The sequence below is a fragment of the Rhinoraja longicauda genome, chromosome 4 (genome assembly GCF_053455715.1).
Source record: "Rhinoraja longicauda isolate Sanriku21f chromosome 4, sRhiLon1.1, whole genome shotgun sequence".
NCBI lineage: Eukaryota > Metazoa > Chordata > Chondrichthyes > Rajiformes > Arhynchobatidae > Rhinoraja > Rhinoraja longicauda.
In genome coordinates, this window is record NC_135956.1 from 93,361,080 (window position 1) to 93,383,090 (window position 22,011).

Here is a 22,011-nt window from a genome sequence, read left to right on the forward strand (position 1 = left end):
TCCTGCTTCTAACTTATTCATTCGTAGCCATAGAATCAGTCATAGAATGTGGAAACAGGCATTTTGACCCAACTTGTCCACTCCAACCAACATGACCATAGTGTCACACTGACTCTAGTATCACACTGTTCAGATATCCAAAGAATTTACTTTATTTTCTACTTACGGCTAGTGTCATTTAGTCATAGTGATATACAGGGTGGAAACAGGCCCTTTGGGCCAACTTGCCCACAGCGGTCAACATGTCCCAGCTACATTAGTCCCACCTGCCCGCGTTTGGTCCAGATTTCTCCAAATTGTCCTATCCGTTTATCTAACTGTTTCTTAAATGTCAGGATAGTCCCTGCCTCAACTACCTCTCCTGACAGCTCATTCCATACACCCACCACTCTTCGTGTGAAAGTCAGAAACAATTTCACATCATTTTAATAATCATGGGTGTTACAGTTGATTGTCACATTGGTAGCATTCTTCAACAAAATCCTCAAGCGTCTGTTTGATTATGTACTGGTGCTGGTGGGTAGTCCTTTGCCAGGATGGTCCCTGCTGAAAACTAAAATCTCATGCAAAATGAATGCTCAAGGTAATGGAGTATATTTTTGTTTGTGTTGGGCATTTTTCCAAAATACTTCAGCATCTTCCCCACCACTGATGTAAGACTAACTGGGCTCAAGGGACCTGAGCTAAAGGAGAGGTTGGGCAGGCTAGTACTTTATTCCTTGGAACGCAGGAGGATGATCTTAGAGGCACTAGACCAAGTGGACCCGTTGGGCCCAAACCTCTCCTGCATTGGTGCAGCACCCTCTCCTCCCCCCTTCCCCTCACTCCATCCCCCTCATCATCCCTCTCCCCTCTTTCCACCCCCCTCCCTAGGAGATAGATTTAAACTTTAAAATGTAATAACTTTAAAAATTTGACACCGATTTCAATGAAACTTCTTCCATTAGCACCAAAGGGACGACAGTGAGTAAGGTGGGCCTAACATTGTTGTGCTATCATGTACCGTTTTGGCTGTAGTTCAGGAACAAACAGGAGTTTTAGTATATAGAAGATATAAAATCATGGGGGCAGGGGGGGAACAGATAGGGTGACTGCACAGAGTCTTTTACCCAGAGTAGGGGAATCGAGAACCAGAGGACATAGAGGGGTAGGGTTAAACAGGAACCTGAAGGGCAACTCTTTCACTCAGAGGGCAGTGGGTGTATGGAACGAGCTGCCAGAGGAGGTAGTTGAGGCAGGTAGTATAACAACATTTAAAAGACATTTGGATGCTACATGGATAGGAAAAGGTTAGAGGGCCTTTGGCCAAACACAGCCAGGTGGGGCATCTGGGGTAGTTGGGGCATTTTGGTTGGCATGGGCAAGTTGGGCTGTTGTTTGTGCTGTGTGGCTCGAGGTAACAACTTCTTAAGCGATATACCAAGCGGAAATACTTCATTCTTGGTTATGACCCCATCCTATCCTGGTCTGTTGAAGCTTGCTTTTCAACCCCCAACTGAAAGTTGTTGTTTCTGGAATCATTCATTTATAAATCAGAATCCAAATGAGAAATTCAGAATTCACTCAGTAAAGCCGTGCACAGATACATTTTGTAGTTAAGAATTTAATTTGAAAATAAATACAAATGTGCAAGTCATTGTCAATTTAACTTTTCAAAACTGTTCCATGCTGTCCTTTGAAATATCAAATAGGAGCACAACCTTTAAAGCTAAAACCTATTGATAAATTGAATCTATAGATGTTGACAAAAACAGTGCGAGAAATGTTTTACTCAATATAGGTAGTAAATACAGTTTGAATACACCGCAATGGCTGAACAGATCATCTCCTCACCATTCATGTAATACCCATACTTTAATGAAGCAAATACTGGTGGAAGCCTGGCACCTGATGCCCCCTAATCTCAACGTTTAATACCCAATTTAAAGACGCAACACTAAATTAGCTGTAATATGAAGTAATCCAACTTCCTTGTAGGTAAAACTGAAATGGTTAACCAATTAAATACTATTTGTAATTTATCTTTGATGTCGCTGTCCTTTAAAATTATTATTGAGCAGCATTTATTCCATCCCCTTTAGCGTTTCACACTCTGGTACATTGCTGTTGTAATAATACTTCCAGCTAAACAGGCTGTTGGAGGCATCTTTACCGGGTTAAGGAGGGCATATGGTTCTGCAAGCTGTCAAAATGAACAGCTTTCTTGATACAAGTGTTTGAACAGGCCTCTAGTGTTTGTTGTTTTTTTAAGGTCAACAGAATAAGTAATCACATTAGGACAGTATTCTAGGAATGTACAACTTAGACTACATAACATTGTAAAATTTAGTTCAAAAGTTATAAGATTGAAAAAGATATGCTTCCAAGGATCATACATATGTCTAATTAAGCAATGAGCAAATTATTATGTTTCATGTTTACACAGCAGCTGCAACCCCTATAGCATTTTTCGTATTTCAACTTCCATATCATTCATTGGACAAAATTACAATTAGGAGGAAGTTTCCTGTTTGGAAATTTTTTAATTTAAAAAAATGAAAGTAGTACACAGGTCCCCTCTGAGCAGAAACATGTCAGCAAAGTGAAATTTTAATTATTTATGGGCGTGGAATTTTACAGCACGTTAAATGGGTCTTTTAGCTAATAAGCTGATAATCTGCCTTATCTGTTGCACAAGTATTGGGAGCAAGGGAAGGCAAGATACAAGTGTGGGCATCACGGTGCCACCATACTAAATGCTGCCATGGTAATATAGTTTCAGGTTGTATGCTTTATCATGGCTTTCATTTTGAGCCACAGATTGCAAGATCATGGAAACTGGAAATATGCTCAGAAAAGATTCCAGTTGAAGAAAAAACATGGAATATGAACATTTACAGCGTTTCTCTGAGCACCCAATCAGAATTCACTTTGGTTGCAACTCTTCGAGAGTCTTACCTTAAAACACACACATTTGCTGGAAATCTCAATGCCATTCAACAGGAGATTTGGGAGGGAATCCAAAAATACAAATTTGGTAGAGTACAAACACTTTAGAATCATCAAAAACTATAAATCATCAAAAACTATCAAGTAATAATCTAAGCACAATTTAAAGACAGATCAAAATTTGACTTGCCCTGTTCCAAATCTAAGCAGACTGAAGGTAAGTTTGCATCAGGATACAACAGCAGCATTAAAACAATGCAGTATTTATACTTGGTTTAAAAAGCAACAGTACATCAAGGTAGAAAAGTCAACGTTCAATTCGTTTTACAAAAAGTTACAGCAACTAAGATTTAACCTTTCTCATGAAGAAATTATCAACTATATACATATCTTAAAATTTAACTCGAGCTTCACATGACAAATGGTATTCGAGAATAGTGTTACTCACAATGCACTGCTTCCAAAGAAAATTAGATTGCTCTGCATTTTGTCATATTGTCAAATCATGGACTCTTAGTATTCAAATGTGGCACCAATTAAAAATGCCATGTAGGAAAGTATGCACAAAAGATGTTAGTTTCTACATTTTTTCCATGTGTATTTATTTGTCCTTTGACATCCCCATAGAATGCATCAACTTTACAACTGGTTTGAGTTGCTTTAGGGTGGTGGAGTGAATGGGCTTTAACAGGAGATCTCTGCAGACTGAGGGCCAGAGTGGTCAACACCTCCGACATTAGCGTTAGCATTCTTGTTGAGGTTCTGTAGGCCCAGACTGGGGTGACTGTAATACTTGGTGGCCTCACCAGTGGCAGAGCGGCTTCTGTTGCCATCCGTAGATGCCACACTGGATCCAGATGCTGAACGAGATCGCATTAGACGGGTCATGCTGGCTGCAGGCACTGGCAATTAATGATGACAAAGACATTGCGTTAAGCAAGTACATGACAACGCACTGCTGTGTCAGACTCATCAGGAATATTCATTCTACTTACTGTAGCCCATTCCTTGCACAAAGTATTTAATAGCTTCTGTAAGTTTTGCTGGCTGTGTGAGACAGAAAAAGCTCTTAAGTATAAATAATGCTGCTAATTTCATTACGCGGGGAGGGTTGTTGAGCGGATTGAGAGTGATAATGAATTAGTGTAAAGGAGTCACCACATGTGCCAAGAAGCTGGCGTAACACTGGGCTGCCTACTGCTGCACCTAGCCCAGTGCTCATAGTGCTGCAGAAACACAGTGGTGAGCACGTCACTGTTGGTACCATGCATTTTATTATCATGCTCCACGGTCATGTTAAAAAGGTGCAAGTAAGAAACCTTACTTGCTTACTTACCTTGAACGGAGGAAAATCCACAGTAAATGCAGCCCCAGCGACAAGGCAAAGAAGAACAAACTATGGCAAGAATGACATTAAACCCACCTGGACAACTTGTGGCAGTCCTCCACAATCAGACATCTATTTCAAATAAAAGAGAAGAGTTACACCACAATGTTACATCAGAATTTAAACCCAATTAACAGCCACATTCCGTCATTACGCTGCAACGAGATTGGTCAGGCTGGGACTTTATTTGTTGGAGCGCAAGGGGGTGATTTTAAGGAGATGTGTCAAACCATGAGGGGAATAGATGATGCAGTCTTTTAGCCAGGGTATGGGAGTCAAGAACCAGAAGATGTAGATTTATGGTGAGTGGGGTAATATTCACTGGCAACTTTATACACACAGGGGTAGTAGGTACAGGTGCTCCCCGGCTTACGATGCTTTGACTTGCGATATTTCCACTTTGCGATGGTGCAAACAGCAGCGACCCTTAGCAAGCCGCAACTTGCTTCCAGCCACGTGATCAGGTGTATTAAATGCATTTCAACTTACAATATTTTTGGTTCACAGTGGGTTTTTCTGAACGGAACCCCATCATAAGCTGAGGAACACCTGTAGATGGAACAAGCTGCCAGAGGCATGTACTGTAACAGCATTTAAAAGACACTTGGACAGGTCAATGAATAGGAAATGTTTTATGGGATATGGGCCAAACACAGGATGAGTGGAGATGTGGGGACTTTTCCCTTGCTACACGAACCTATGACACAGGAAATGCACTTGTTACATTTAAAAAACTATTCGTTTATTTAATTTGCCATTATTGCAAAAATATTCTAATCTACAAATTCAAAATGACTCAATTTGGAGAATTCTCTTTCTGGAAATCACTAGTTGGCCAAAGAAAACATGTGTCTAGCTATGGTTAGAGACCATGTGCTGAGGATGACCATTCCACTCAAGCTAACCATGTGTCTAGCTATGGTTAGAGACCATGTGCTGAGGATGACCATTCCACTCAAGCTAACCATGATGTGCATAGTTCCATGTGGCTTCTCTTCCACAGTTCACTTCTATTCCAGTCATGTGCTAGTCAGGAAAAATCTTATCAAAGTTAAAGCCGTAGAGTGATAGTGTAGAAAAACTTGTCCCAGCTACACTAGTCCCACCTGCCCACATTTGGTCCATATCCCTCCAAACCTGTCCTATCCATGTACCTGTCTAACTGTTTCTGAAACGTTGGGATAGTCCCAGCCTCAACTACCTCCTCTGGCAGTTTGTTCCATACACCCACCACCCTGTGTGAAAACATTACCCCTCAGATTCCTATTAAATCTTTCCCCTTCACCGTGAACCTATGTTCTCTGGTCCTCGATTCCCCTACTCTGGACAAGAGATTTTGTGCATCTACCCGATCTATTCCTCTCATGATTTTATACACCTCCCCTCATCCTCCTGCACTCCAAGGAATAGAGGCCCAGTCTACTCAACCTCTCCCTATTGCTCAGACCCTCTAGTCCTGGCAACATCCTCATAAATCTTCTCTGAATCCTTTCAAGCTTGACAATATCTTTCCTGTAACATGGTGCCCAGAACTGAACACAATACTCTAAATGCAGTCTCACCAACGTCTTATTATTTAATTTTTTTCTTTTTTCTCCTTTTTTTTCCTCGCTCCCGTTTATCATAGTTTACAGTGCATTATATTTACATACTATCTGGGACATATGACAATATACCACTCTTGACTCTTATGCAACTGCAATGTGACCTCCCAACTTCTGTACTCAAATTGGTTATCAACCCATCTCCTACCATCAGCTCAGCTGCGGGTTTTGACTAACTGGGCTATTTACCAATTGGAAATCACGCACCACTCCAAGTCCACTCACACATTTTGTACATTTATAACTTCAGGAATTATTCCATTCATGACTTTACCTGTTCGGATGAAGGATCACTGGTTCAATACATAAGCTCTGCTTCTGATCTGCTGAATATTTCTTACATTTTCTGCTTTTATTCCACCTTGGCCTACCTACCTGGAATTTACATGAAACATTTGGCAGTGTTTGACACTCGAAAATCACTCAAAAAAGGAAACCCTTGGATAGTCAATTTCAAGCTCTGAAGCAGCTGGAGATTTCCAGGGGGATCTGTTAGACTGGGTCATTGACAGGATCGTAAGATTGGAAAAAAGGTGTGGCAGAGCAGTTTATTGGGAGTGGCATGAAGGGAGAGAGGCTGTTTTGAGGGTAAATGCTGAGGCTTTGGCGAGCAGGCTGAGCGGAGAGTAATGGCGGGTTAAGGTACGGACTATTGGTTTCTGTGCCGACCCAAAACGTCATCTATCCATGTCCTCCAGAGATACTGCCTGACCTGCTGATTTACTCCAGTACTTTTTGTTTTATTCCATACTTTTTAAGATTGCTTTGAATGGGGATAAATCTGGACCTTGGGGGAAGGGACGAATCTGGTGTAAGGCAGATTACGGCGTTATTGTGGAGGAGATAGAGCGAGGGCGAGTAAATTAGCAGCAGTTGTTACTAATCTGGTGTAAGGCAGATTACGGCATTATTGTAGAGGAGCTAGGGCGAGTAAATTAGGAGCAGTTGTTATTGGGTAAAAGGGAATCTGACAAATGGGCATCATTTATAGGGTATCATCTATAGGTCAATTGATCAAAGTCAATGTCCAGCATGTTCCATGAAGGAGGGAGGATACGAATGGCAAGGTAAGGGAACCTTGGGTAACCAAAGAGCTGGTAAATTTGGTCATAAAGAAAAAGGAAGCACATGCAAGGTTTAATTAGATGAAATCAGACAGGGCCTTTGAGGAATATAAATCAAATAGGAAAGAACTCAAGTGGTTGGCAAGAGCCTGTTTCCGCACTGTGTGACTCTATGACTTGGACATAAGTGCTATTGGGTTCATTAGTGAGTTTGCAGGTGACACCAAGATTGCTGGAGTTTTGGACTGTGAGGAAGGTTGTCAAAGTATACAACAGGACATACATAGATCACCTAGAGTATTACGTACATTTTTAGTCGCCCCATTACAAGCAGGATGTCAAGGCAGAGGAAGTTTATCAGAAACCCCCCTGGATGGGAGGATATTAGATATACGGAGAGGTTAAACAAACATGCAATGATTTCTCTAGAGCATCAGAGGCTGAGGTAAGACCTGAAAGGAGTATATCAAATTATATGAGGCATAAATGGGGGGGGGGGGGGGGGACAGTCAGAACCTTTTTTCCAGGGTGGAAATGTAAAATACTAGAGTTGGAGTAAGATACGATAGTGATTAAGAAGCTTTTAGATAGATGCATGGTGATGCTGGGAATGGGGAGAATGGCTCATATGTGGGCAGATGTTTGCTGCAGACCTTGTGGACTGAAGACCCTGATCCTGCGCTGTACTATGACGGCACTTCCAAAACATACCTATTACCCTACTATATTTTGTTCTCCCCAAAGATCAAAACTAATGGATATGATTTTGCAAGTTGCAAGACTTTCCTATCTTACAAAAGAGGGTAGCGTGCAATTGGGTTCAAATGGTAGATAGTAATGGTTTTCTGTAAACTGATCTTTTGCAGCTCAGAAAGCTTTACTTGTCTTTACTGTTTTACTAGTTCCGTTTGAAACCATACTGCATTACCTTTAACAGAGTAGTCTTTGTTGGATCAAGTTTAGTATTGCAGTCAACCTGAAAACAAAACATTTAATATTTAGCAATCTATAACAGTGCAACCAACCAGGAATGAGTCTTAATTTAAATATGTTTTGCCCAATCTCAAGAGGTTAAAATATGGGTTTTGAAACAGAAGAAACGTAAAAAGAGGAATTACCGACTTTGTGTAGGAAGACAATTTCAATATAAATTCTGTTTGGTAATAGTTTCTTGCCAAGGTTCTCTGCTCAACCCACCACTGGCATGCATTTGCAGTGGTCATATCTGCTTCAATAACAGATTCAATACTTGCATCAGTTAGCAAGATAGTTTCAAACGCCTCCACAATCAGCATTACACAAACTATGCCTTGGCATAAATAAACATTTCTAACTGAACTTTCTTGGTCCATTGAATAAGTGAAGTGACTTAGGAGGAAGCATAATAGGAACGATTGCTCTTAATAAGTTGCAGGGCCTATTCCTAACATTAAAAAAATAATTTCTCAAATATGTGTTTGAAATATTTCAGCATTTACCTGGTTAAACTCTCAAATCTTACACCTATTGTGAATGCCTTCCTATTTGGAGCCACCCATTAGATGAAATATTTTTTTGTCAATAGAGTACTGACGAATAAACGGGTCCTTTTCAGAATGGCAGGCAGTGACTAGTGGGGTACCGCAAGACTCAGTGCTGGGACCCCAGCTATTTACAATATATATTAATGACTTGGACAAGAGAAATGAATGCAACATCTCCAAGTTTGCGGATGACACGAAGCTGGGGGGCAGTGTTAGCTGTGAGGAGGATGCTAGGAGGCTGCAACGTGACTTGGATAGGTTAGGTGAGTGGGCAAATGCATAGCAGATGCAGTATAATGTGGATAAATGTGAGGTTATCCACTTTGGTGGCAAGAACAGGAAAGCAGACTATTATCTGAATGGTGGCCGATTAGGAGAAGGGGAGATGCAACGAGACCTGGGTGTTGTGGTACACCAGTCATTGAAAGTAGGCATGCAGGTGCAGCAGGCAGTGAAGAAAGCGAATGGTATGTTGGCATTCATAGCGTGGGGATTTGAGTAAAGGAGCAGGACGGTTCTGCTGCAGTTGTACAGGGCATTGGTGAGACCGCACCTGGAGTATTGCGTACAGTTTTGGTCTCCTAATCTGAGGAAAGACATTCTTGCCATAGAGGGAGTACAGAGAAGGTTCACCAGATTGATTCCTGGGATGGCAGGACTTTCATATGAAGAAAGACTGGATAGACTTGGCTTGTACTCGCTGGAATTTAGAAGATTGAGGGGGGATCTTATAGAAACTTACAAAATTCTTAAGGGGTTGGACAGGCTAGATGCAGGAAGATTGTTCCCGATGTTGGGGAAGTCCAGAACAAGGGGTCACAGTTTAAGAATAAGGGGGGTCTTTTAGGACCGAGATGAGAACGTTTTTTTTCACACAGAGTGGTGAATCTGTGGAATTCTCTGCCACAGAAGGTAGTTGAGGCCAGTTCATTGGCTATATTTAAGAGCGAGTTAGATGTGGCCCTTGTGGCTAAAGGGATCAGGGGGTATGGAGAGAAGGCAGGTACGGGATACTGAGTTGGATGATCAGCCATGATCATACTGAATGGCGGTGCAGGCTCGAAGGGCCGAATGGCCTACACCTGCAGCTATTTTCTATGTTTCTATGAGACATTCTCTTAGTCTTGGATAGTTTAGTGAACTAAATTACATGCAATATTCTTGGTGAACAAAATTAATCTTTGGATTTAACACATGGTTCAAGGCCTTAGTGGAGGTGGGTGGAGAGAACAGAAACCTGCACTGTTTTCAACACTTATAGTCGTAAATATATTCTTATATTTTCTTAATTTGACCCATTAATTTTCCCAGCAATCCTATTTCCCCACTCTTTATAGTCCTACTTACCCTCAACTCAACAATTTGAGATTTGTAATAAAAATGGGGGGACTATGTATAAAACTGCTGTATTTTCTACATGGTGAAACCAAAATGTATAAAAATGGCCGTTATTAAAATCTGACAATGTGCACTTTAACCACATGTAATTTTTTCTATTCCAAATCTCAAATTGTGGAGTACAGAGGCAAATAAATAAATGATGGGTCTTTGTCCCAAATATTATGAAGGGCACTGTATGACGACAACATTTCAAATACCTGAACATGAAATTTAAAATAATGCACATTATGGCAAGGATTATTTTATCTCCAAAAAGTACCACAATATTTGAGCCATTGTATTTAAATATTCTTATGAATAAATTCTCACTAATTAGAGTATTTACACAAATGCTGGAGTACTCAGCAGGTCAGGCAGCATCTCTGGAGAGAAGGAATGGGCGACGTTACAGGTCGAGACACTTCTTCATTATGAATGGGTCGAGACCATTCATTATGAATGGATTAAAAGACAGCAAAAAATCCAGTTTGAAATCTGCAAGAATTGAAGTATGCCCTGAAATTTACCCCATGATGTTAATCTCCTCACATTACCCCACCAATCCCCAACAAGGACTGACATACAAAGCAATAATTACTCAGCACAAATCTGACTTGACGAAGGGTCTCGACCTGAAACGTCACCCATTCCTTCTCTTCAGAGATGCTGCCTGACCTGCCGAGTTACTCCAGCATTTTGTGATACTCTCAATTTGTACCAGCATCTGGAGTTATTTTCCTACATAGAGTATTGTTCAAAAAGCTGGACAAAGCCACACAGATATAACTTAATCAAATGTGAACATGCTCTATGTCCCATGTAACCAAGAGAGCTGTCAATTAAGAACTGCATTACATCGACGTACCACAGCATCCACTGCAGGTGAACTGTCTCCAACAACCAACAAAGTAGGACATCTACAGACAAAACCAAAACATGTTCATTAGTCAAGTCAAGTCAAGTTTATTTGTCACGTACACGATGTGCAGTGAAATGAAAGTGGCAATGCCTGCGGATTGTGCACAAAAAAGAATTACAGTTACAGCATATAAAGTTAATAAGTTACTATAGTGTAGACAAAAATGAAGATCACCATTTCACTTATTATGAATGGATTAAAAGACAGCAAAAAATCCAGTTTGAAATCTGCAAGAATTGAAGTATGCCCTGAAATTTACCCCATGATGTTAATCTCCTCACATTACCCCACCAATTCCCGATAAAGACTGACATACATAGCAATAATTACTCGGCACAGACATCTGACTGGCCACCCTGTATTTCACGGCCCACTGGAAGACATCACTCCTTGTGCTGGGGAAGTAGAGGTGTGGTCCCAGGACTGCAGCACTGGACAGCATGCTCATAGTTGGCAACCATTTATCCACACACACCCCAGCCAGCTCAATTAGGGTGTACTTGAATTTTTAATGAGTAGTTATTTCAGTCGTAGCAGGAAAAGCCTACAACATATTTGAAAAAGGATGTGCTGGCTCTGGTGAGGGTTCAGAGGAGGTTTACAAAAATTATCGCAGGAATGAGTGGGTTAACATATGATGGCATTGTGCCTAAACTCACTGGAGTTTAGAAGAATGAGGGGGGACCTCATTGAAACTTACCGAGTAATGAAAGGCTTGGATAGAGTGGATGTGGAGAGGATATTTCCACTAGTGGGAGAGTCTAGGACTAAAGGTCATAGCCTCGGAATTAAAGGACGTTCCTTTAGGAAGGAGCTAAGGAGGAATTTCTTTAGTCAGAGGGTGGCGAATCTGTGGAATTCATTGCCCTGGAAGGCTGTGGAGGCCGTCAATGGACATTTTTAGGGCAGAGATAGATAAATTCTTGATTAGTACGTTTGTCAGGGGGTAGCGGTCAGGAAGCAAAGAGTAGGAATAAACGGGTCCTTTTCGGAATGGCAGGCAGTGACTAGTGGGGTACCGCAAGGCTCAGTGCTGGGACCCCAGTTATTTACAATATATATTAATGATTTGGACGAGGGAATTGAATGCAACATCTCTAAGTTTGCGGATGTCACGAAGCTGGGTAGCAGTGTTAGCTGCGAGGAGGAGGCTGCAGAGTGACTTGGATAGATTAGGAGAGTGGGCAAATGCATGGCAGATGCAATATAATGTGGATAAATGTGAGGTTATCCACTTTGGCGGCAAGAACACAAAAGCAGAGTATTACCTGAATGGTGGCCAATTAGGAAAAGGGGAGATGCAACGTGACCTGGGTGTCATGGTGCACCAGTCATTGAAAGCAAGCGTGCAGGTGCAGCAGGCAGTGAAGAAAGCGAATGGTTTGTTAGCATTCATAGCAAGAGGATTTGAGTATAGGAGCAGGGAGGTTCTGCTGCAGTTGTACATGGCCTTGGTGAGATCGCACCTGGAGTATTGTGTACAGTTTTGGTCTCCTAATCTGAGGAAAGACATTCTAGCCTTAGAGGGAGTACAGAGAAGGTTCACCAGATTGATCCCTGGGATGGCAGGACTTTCATATGAAGAAAGACTGGATAGACTAGGCTTATACTCGCTGGAATTTAGAAGACTGAGGGGGGATCTTATTGAAACATAAAATTCTTAAGGGGTTGGAGAGGCTAGATGCGGAAAGATTGTTCCCGATGTTGGGGAAGTCCAGAACCAGGGGTCACAGCTTAAGGGGGAAGTCTTTTAGGACCGAGATGAGAAAGCATTTCTTCACACAGAGTGGTGAGTCTGTGGAATTCTCTGCCACAGAAGGTAGTTGAGGCCAGTTCATTGGCTATATTTAAGAGGGAGTTAGATGTGGCCCTTATGGCTAAAGGGATCAGGGGGTATGGAGAGAAGGCAGGTACAGGTTACTGAGCTGGATGATCAGCCATGATCATATTGAATGGCGGTGCAGGCTCGAAGGGCCGAATGGCCTACTGCACCTATTTTCTATGTTTCTATGTTTCTAAGAGAAGGCAGGAGAATAAGGGAGAGATAGATCGGCCATGATTGAATGGCAGAGTAGACGATGGGCCAAATGGCTTAATTCTGCTCCTATCACATTGTTCGGCACGGTGGCGCAGCGGTAGAGTTGCTGCCTTACAGCGAATGCAGTGCCGGAGACTCGGGTTCGATCCTGACTACGGGCGCCGTCTGTACGGAGTTTGTACGTTCTCCCCGTGACCTGCGTGGGTTTTCTACGAGATCTTCGGTTTCCTCCCACACTCCAAAGACGTACAGGTATGTAGGTTAATTGACTGGGTAAATGTAAAAATTGCCCCTAGTACGTGTAGGATCGTGTTAGTGTGCGGGGATCGCTGGGCGGCGTGAACCCGGCGGGCCGAAGGGCCTGTTTCCGCGCTGTATCTCTAAACCTTATGACGTATTTACATCTCTAAATGTCTAGCCAGACTTGGAGTTACAGATTCATACATCATGGAAGCAGACACTTCGGTCCAACTTGCCCATGTCAAACAAGATGCCCCATACATAACTCAGTCTGAAGAAGGGTCTCGACCCGAAACGTCACCCATTCCTTCTCTCCAGAGATGCTGCCTGACCCGTTGAGTTACTCCAGCATTTTGTGATGCCTTCAATCTGTACCAGCATTTGCAGTTATTTTCCTACATAACCAACTGTCATACAATATTTCAAAATTTAGCCTGAGATGTTATAAATGGACTTTGATATCAATTCAACTCACTTTAAAGTAGTTCTTTGGTGATGTTGTCCAGGAAAAGGTCGCCCAATTTCCAAGTCTCTTCGACTGCAGAAAATTAATTAATGGGGTTGATTATACAGTCAGTGCATGCTGCTACATCTTTTAGTTCTCTGCCCTCTTCTCACCAAAATGAGTGTAAGGTACAATGCATAAGTACCTTCTTCACATTTAGTGTTAGATAGAGGTGACACAACTTCACATCTGATGCATTGTCCACTGCTTGGTCATGACACAAGAGGACTTGCAACCGAGAGTAATTAATGCCAGCCAAAGCCAATCTGTATCATTTTTTCCAGTCTTCTCTCTCTTACCTGACCCCTGAACTGATCCACCTATCACTAGCTCTTGCTACACCCTTGCTGTGTGTCATATAGAGAGTTAAAATAGGATTGACAAAATGTTTTCAGACACTTCACAGGCCTTGGTAGAAAAAGGTAGAAAGGTAGAAACTAGGACAGGCAACCCGACATCCCAAGAGAGCAGTTTGGAGGTCAATGGCATGCTGCACCCAGAGATGGCCCTGACAGCAAGTCCTCATTGAGTGTTCAAGGTCAGCAAATGTTATATCTTACTGGGCCGAGAGAATTGCTCATCCTACCAAATCCCTATTATGTGTCCACCAACCAAACCTGTATTTATGCCTTTAATGCACATTCTTACCTAAAACTGCTGCAAATATGACACCTACATCTTAGCTTAGCCACAAAGGCATCTATTAAACATGACAGTCAATTACTTAAATAGACTGAAAATTGTTCACTTTTAAAGGACAAGATAGCTCTGATGATAATCAGAAGGACATACGTCCCCATGCCCTCAATCTCTACCGTTGACCATTATTGTAGCATCTACTACCTAGACTATGAAGCCATCAGAAAAGGTTGAAGCAAAGAAAAAAAATTAAAAGTTGCATATGCTCAGCAATATAACATTGATTTCCTCATCCAAATCGTTAACATATATGAATGCGTCTCGGCACTGATTCTTGTAGCAGTCAGTACTCTACCAGCCACTGCCTGCTACCAAGATCGCTATTCTTCCTCAGTAACCAGCTCTCTACAAATATCAGCACCTTTCCCTCAACCATACGAGCTTCATTTCCGCATGTAAATTCCTTACAGGGGATGTTAAGGAAATTTTTGATAGTCCAAGTACACCACATTCACCAGTTATCTTTTAGCTATCCTATTAGTTACATATTCCAGTAGATTTGCCAAGCACGATTTCCCTTTCACAAAACCGTGCCAAGTTTGCTCAATTAAGTCACTCTGCTGTTAAATCTTTGATAATGAACTCTAGCATTTCCTCACCAATCACTCAAGCTAAACACACTGCAGCACCCTGTTTCCTCTCCACTTTATGTATTGGGGTAACATTAGCTCCCCTCCAATCGACTGGAACTGTCCAAAGCAAATGTTTATGAAAATGAATGCAAGGAGAGACCCAGTACTACTTTACCTGTTGTACGAATTAACAAAAAGCTGCAGATTGTGCTGATTAAGACCGGTAGAAATGTGATGGCGGTATTTGAGGATCAAACTAGGATTGCTATTTATTTCGTCCTAAAATGGATTACATACATGTTAAATAGATGCACAACCATTATCGTAATATACCTAAATACAGGAAACTTTATCTTAGCACAAAAGCAATGCGAGGATTGGTCAAGGATCAATAAATGACATCTAAGAGAATACAATTGCTATGAACAACAAACAATGTTTAGGTTTGTATGCCTGAAAGTAAGCCTGCAGGTACAGCAGGCAGTGAAGAAAGCAAATGGCATGTTGGCCTTCATACAGGATTTGAGTATAGGAGCAATGAGGTCTTACTGCAGTTGTACAGGGAGGGCCCTGGTGAGAACACACCTGGAGTATTGTGTGCAGTTTTGGTCTCCTAATTTGAAGAAGGACATTCTTTCTATTGAGGGAGTGCAGCGTAGGTTCACGAGGTTAATCCCTGGGATGGCGGGACAGTCATATGAGGAAAGATTGGAAAGACTGGGCTTGTAGTCACTGGAGTTTAGAAGGATGAGAGGGGATCTTATAGAGATGTATAAAATTATAAAAGGACTGGACAAGCTAGATGCAGGAAAAATGTTCCCAATGTTGGGGGAGTCCAGAACAAGGGGCCACAGTCTAAGAATACAGGGGAAACCATTTAAAACTGCAAAAAAAAAAAAACTTTTTCACCCAGAGTTGTGAATTTGTGGAATTCTCTGCCATAGAAAGCAGTGGAGGCCAATTCACTGGATGAATTTAAGATGGAGTTAGATAGAGCTCTTGGGGATAGTGGAATCAAGAGCAGGCACAGGTTACTGATTGTGGATGATCAGCCATAATCACAATGAATGGCAGTGCTAGCTCAAAGGGCCAAATGGCCTCCTCCTGCACCTATGTTTCTATTTCACCCATACAGTGGGGAAGTTGTGGAATTCTCTGCCACAGTAGGCAGTGGAGGCTAATTCACTGGAAGTTTTCAAGAGAGTTAGATATAGCTCTTAGGGCTAACGGAAACAAGGGATATGGGGAAAAAGCAGGAACTGGGTACTGATTTTGGATGATCAGCCATGATCAATAGACAATAGGTGCAGGAGTAGGCCATTCGGCCCTTCGAGCCAGCACCGCCATTCAATGTGATCATGGCTGATCATTCTCAATCAGTACCCCGTTCCTGCCTTCTCCCCATACCCCCTGACTCCGCTATCCTTAAGAGCTCTATCTAGCTCCCTCTTGAATGCATTCAGAGAATTGGCCTCCACTGCCTTCTGAGGCAGAGAATTCCACAGATTCACAACTCTGACTGAAAAAGATTTTCCTCATCTCAGTTCTAAATGGCCTACCCCTTATTCTTAAACTGTGGCCCCTGGTTCTGGACTCCCCCAACATTGTGAACATGTTTCCTGCCTCTAACATGTCCAACCCCTTAATAATCCTATATGTTTCGGTAAGATCCCCTCTCATCCTTCTAAATTCCAGTGTATACAAGCCTAGTCGCTCCAGTCTTTCAACATATAACAGTCCCGCCATTCCGGGAATTAACCTAGTAAACCTACGCTGCACGCCCTCAATAGCAAGAATATCCTTCCTCAAATTTGGAGACCAAAACTGCACACAGTACTCCAGGTGCGGTCTCACTAGGAACTGATCCTGAATCTATAGAACATTGGAAAGTGATCACCAATGCGTCCACAATTTCTAGCGCCACCTCCTTAAGTACCCTGGGATGCAGACCATCAGGCCCTGGGGATTTATCAGCCTTCAGTCCCATCAGCCTACCCAACACCATTTCCTGCCTAATGTGGATTTCGTTCAGTTCCTCCGTCACCCTAGGATCTCTTGCCACTAGAACATCTGGGAGATTGTTTGTATCTTCCTTAGTGAAGACAGATCCAAAGTACCGGTTCAACTCGTCTGCCATTTCCTTGTTCCCCATAACAAATTCCCCTGCTTCTGTCTTCAAGGGACCCACATTTGCCTTGACTATTTTCTTCCTCTTCACATACCTAAAATAGCTTTTACTATCCTCCTGTATATTATTGGCTAGTTTACCCTCATACCTCATTTCTCCCCGTATTGCCTTTTTAGTCATCTTCTGTTGCTCTTTAAAAGAGTCCCTATCCTCTGGCTTCCCACTCTTCTTTGCTATGTTATACTTCTCTTACTTTTATGCTGTCCTTGACTTCCCTTGTCAGCCATGGGTGCTTCTTACTCCCCTTAGAATCTTTCCACCTATTTGGGATAAATTGATCCTGCAACTTCTGCATTATTCCAAGGAATACTTGCCATTGCTGTTCCACTGTCTTCCCTGCTAGGGCCTCCTTCCAGTCAATTTTGGCCAGCTCCTGCCTCATGCCTCTGTAATCCCCTTTGCTATACTGTAATGCTGACACTTCCGATTTTCCCTTCTCCCTCTCAATTTGTAGAGTAAAACTTATCATATTGTGATCACTGCTTCCTAATGGCTCTTTTACCTCGAGTCCCCTTATCAGATCAGGTTCATTACACAACACTAAATTCAGAATTGCCTTCTCCCTGGTAGGCTCCAGTACAAGCTGTTCTAAGAATCCATCTTGGAGGCACTCCACAAACTCTTTCCTGGGGCCCATTACCAACGTGATTTTCCCAGTCTACCTGCATGTTGAAATCTCCCATAACCACCGTAGCATTACATTTGCGACATGCCAATTTTAGCTCCCGATTCAACTTGCACCCTATGTCGAGGCTACTGTTTGGGGGCCTGTAGATGACTCCCATTAGGGTATTTTTACCCTTACAATTCCTCATTTCTATCCATACTGATACTACATCTCCTGATTCTATGTCACCCTTGCAAGGGAGTGAATATCATTCCTTACCAACAGAGCGACCCCGCCCCCTCTCCCCACCTGTCTGTCTTTTCTATACGTTGTGTACCCCTGAATATTCAGTTCCCAGCCCTGTAGCTATGTCTCAGTGATTCCCACAACATCATACTTGCCAATGTCTAACTGAGCCTCAAGCTCATCCACTTTCTTTTTTATACTTCGCGCATTTAAATACAACACTTTAACTTCGGTATTCACCTCCCCTCTCACACCGGTCACAATTGGCCCTGACCGTACTCTCTTATCCCTTCTAGAACTTCCCTTCCCATTCATTCGAGAGTCCTTTGCAATTTCTCCTGTATTCGCTTCCCTTTTAACTCCATCTTCATATTCCCAGTTTGTCAACCCCTCCCCCCCACTACTTAGTTTAAAGCCACACTTGTAGCTTTACAAGCTTTACACTTGTAGCTCTCCATCATATTGAATGGCGGAGCTGCCTTAAAGGACCGAATGGCCTACTCCTGCATGTATTTTCTATGTTTATTATTGTCATGTGTACTGAGGTACAATGAAAAGCTTTATACAATCAAGTCAAACTCAAGTATGATAGAGCAGAGGGGAAGATACAGAGTGCAGAATATAGTTCTCAACATTGTAGCGCACCAGTTCCAGATGTCCACATTGGGGTAGAGGTGATATGGACAGTACCCTAGTTTTGACTTCCCAAAATCAATATAGAGTCATGGAGTGATACAGTGTGGAAACAGGTCCTTCGGCCCAAAGCCCACACCGGCCAACAATGCCCCAGCTACCCTAGTCCCACTTGCTGGTGCTTGGTCCATATCCCTCCAAACCTCTATCCATGTACCTTTCCAACTGTTTCTTAAACAATGGGATAGTCCCAGCCTCAACTACCTCCTCTGGCAGCTTGTTCCATATAACCACACCCTTTGTGTGACAAAGTTACCCCTTGGATTCCTATCACATTTTTTCCCCTTCACCTCCATTTTGGTATGCCCAGTACTGTTTTTTGTACATCTTTCTGCAACAGTCCAATACTCCACCTATACTTTGATGCAATTGAAATATGTGCACTCACCTTACCAAACAGATGACTGATTACAATATCTGTCAAGTTAGAGGTCCAACCAGAAAGCTGGAAGAAAATCAAAATCACCACTTAATCCTCACTTTACATCCCAATTATTTTCACCTCCATAAACGAACCATTGAAAGGTTTTTTGCAACACCTTTATCATTTCATGAAACAATGCAAATGTGGGGGAATGCATTAGTAAATTTCATGAGGATGATAATCTGATGTACACAAATACATGTGTATTTGGAATCTTTGGCTTTATAAACAGATGGCAAAGAAGTTAACCATTATTTTCTATAGGTTTAGCGTAAATGTCATTCAATGTGCTATTTTCCACCTCTCAGCACAACACTTCACAACAATATCATGTCATGAATAGAAAAATGATTTACCAGAATCATATCAAACATAGGCATCTTTAGTCATCTGGAGAGTTTCCATAGAATACTTTATTTAACAATTAAACATCTACGGTGTACTTTTTGTAAATTGATAAACACAGCTGGTTGGTTTACTCAGTGATGATCCTTTCACCAATTGCAAATGGATAGGTTGAGGGACATGGGTCAAATGCAGGCAGATAGGACTAGTGCAGATGGGCATGTTGGTCGGCGTGGAAGAGTTGGGCCGAAAGGCCTGTTTCCATGCTGTAAGGCTATCGCAATGCAAATAACCGATTTTGTCATGTTGCCTGTAGGAAATTAAACCCCCATCTCTCTGGTGAGTCTCATCTTCATATGCACAAAAAAATCTTGGATCTTTCATCTGTTTAGTTTAGAATGCCAAAGAGATAATAATTAAAAACATGATCTAAATAGCCTTGTTTGTTGAACGCAGTCAACATCTTCTGGCATCACCATTGGGATATCTTCTGGGTAAGGGTGACCCGTACAAAAGGGACGGGTTGCACCTTAACTGGAGAGGGACCACATTTCTGGCAGGCAGGTTTGCTAGTGCTACACGTGTGGGTTTAAACTAAATAGTGGGGGGGAGGGGTTGACAAATTGGGAATATAAAGACAGAGTTAAAGGGGAAGTGATTACAGGAAAAGTTGCAAAAGACTCCCGAATTAATGGGAAGGAAGGTTCGAGAAGGGATACGAGAGTAAGGTCAGGGCCAATAGTGACCGTGGAGGTGAATATCGAGGTTAAAGTGTATTTGAATGCGCAAAGTATAAAAAATAAAGTGGATGAGCTTGAGACTCAGTTAGATATTGGCAAGTATGACATTGTGGGAATTACAGAGACATGGCTACAAGCGGACCAGGGCTGGGAGTGAATATTCAGGGGTATACGACCTATCGAAAAGACAGACAGGTGGGCATAAGGGGTGGGGTCACACTGTTAGCAAGGAATGATATTCAGTCCCTTGCAAGGAGTGACATAGAATCAGTATGGATAGAACTGAGGAATTGTAAGGGTAAAAAGACCCTAATGGGAGTTATCTACAGGCCCCCAAACAGTAGCCTGGATATAGGGTGCAAGTTGAATCAAGAGTTAAAATTGGCATGTCGCAAAGGTAATGCTACAGTAGTTATGGGAGATTTAAACATGCAGGTAGACTGGGAAAATCAGCTTGGTACTGGACCCCAAGAAAGGGAGTTTGTGGAGTGCCTCCGAGATGGATTCTTAGAGCAGCTTGTACTGGAGCCTATCAGGGAGAAGGCAATTCTGGATTTAGTGTTGTGTACTGAACCGGATTTGATAAGGGAACTCAAGGTAAAAGAGCCATTAGGAGGTAGTGATCATAATATGATGTTTTAATCTTCAATTTGAGAGGGAGAAGGGAAATCAGAAGTGTGAGTATTGCAGTTGAGCAAGGAGGACTATGGAGGCAGGAGCTGGCCAGAGTTGACTGGAAAGATACCCTAGCAGGGAAGACGTTGGAACAACAATGGCAGGTATTTCTGGGAATAATACAGAAGGTGCAGGATCAGTTCATTCCAAAGAGGAAGAAAGATTCTAGGGGAAGCAAGAGGCAACCGTGGCTGACAAGGGAGGTCAAGGACAGTATAAAAATAAAGAGGTATAACATAGCAAAGATGAGCGGGAAGCCAGAGGATTGGGACTCTTTTAAAGAGCAACAGAAGATAACTAAAAAGGCAATACAGGGAGAAATGATGAGGTATGATGGTAAGCTAGCCAATAATATAAAGGAGGATAGTAAAAGCTTCTTTAGATATGTGAAGAGGAAAAAAATAATTAAGACAAATGTGGGTCCAGTGAAGACAGAAGCAGATAAATTTATTATGGGGAACAAGGAAATGGCAGACGAGTTGAACAGGTACTTTGGATCTGTCTTCGCTAAGGAAGACAGCAACAATCTCCCAGATGTTCTAGTGGCAAGAGGTCCTAGGGTGACAGAGGAACTGAAGGAAATTCACATTAGGCAGGAAATGGTGTTGGGTAGACTGATGGGACTGAAGACTGATAAATCCCCAGGGCCTGATGGTCTGCATCCCAGGGTACTTAAGGAGGTGGCTCTAGAAATAGTGGACGCAATGGTGATAATTTTCCAATTTTCTATAGATTCAGGATTAGTTCCTGTGGATTGGAGGGTAGCTAATGTTATCCCATTTTTTAAGAAAGGAGGGAGAGAAAATGGGAAATTATAGCCCAGTTAGTCTGACATCAGTGGTGGGGAAGATGGAGTCAATTATAAAAGCGGAAATTGCGGGCCATTTGGATAGCAGTAACAGGATCGTTCCGAGTCAGCATGCATTTGCGAAGGGGAAATCATGCTTGACTAATCTTCTGGAATTTTTTGAGGATGTAACTAGGGAAATGGACAGGGGAGAGCCAGTGGATGTAGTGTACCTGGACTTTCAGAAAGCCTTTGATAAGGTCCTACATAGGAGATGAGTGGGCAAGATTACAGCACATGGTATTGGGGCATGGGTGCTGACATGGATAGAAAATTGGTTGGCAGACAGGAAACAAAGAGTAGGGATTAACGGGTTAATAGACAATAGTTGCAGGAGTGGGCCATTCGGCCCTTCGAGCCAGCACCACCATTCAATGTGATCATGGC

At 42.3% G+C, this 22,011-nt stretch overlaps 1 protein-coding gene across 1 annotated transcript in view; it reads right to left on the minus strand.

Moving 5' to 3' along the window:
- Positions 1 to 1,596: 1,596 nt before the first annotated feature.
- LOC144592990 (protein NDRG1-like) overlaps positions 1,597 to 22,011 on the minus strand; it is a 94,842-nt gene continuing 74,427 nt past the window's right edge. The window contains exons 9-16 of the mRNA XM_078398403.1: positions 18,982 to 19,038; positions 15,035 to 15,138; positions 13,559 to 13,621; positions 10,752 to 10,803; positions 7,912 to 7,959; positions 4,352 to 4,387; positions 3,924 to 3,975; positions 1,597 to 3,830 (exon numbers count right to left, since the gene is read on the minus strand). Coding sequence (XP_078254529.1) covers positions 3,613 to 3,830; positions 3,924 to 3,975; positions 4,352 to 4,387; positions 7,912 to 7,959; positions 10,752 to 10,803; positions 13,559 to 13,621; positions 15,035 to 15,138; positions 18,982 to 19,038 — 630 coding nt within the window. The 3' untranslated portion in view covers positions 1,597 to 3,612. The remainder of the gene's footprint in view (positions 3,831 to 3,923; positions 3,976 to 4,351; positions 4,388 to 7,911; positions 7,960 to 10,751; positions 10,804 to 13,558; positions 13,622 to 15,034; positions 15,139 to 18,981; positions 19,039 to 22,011) is intronic.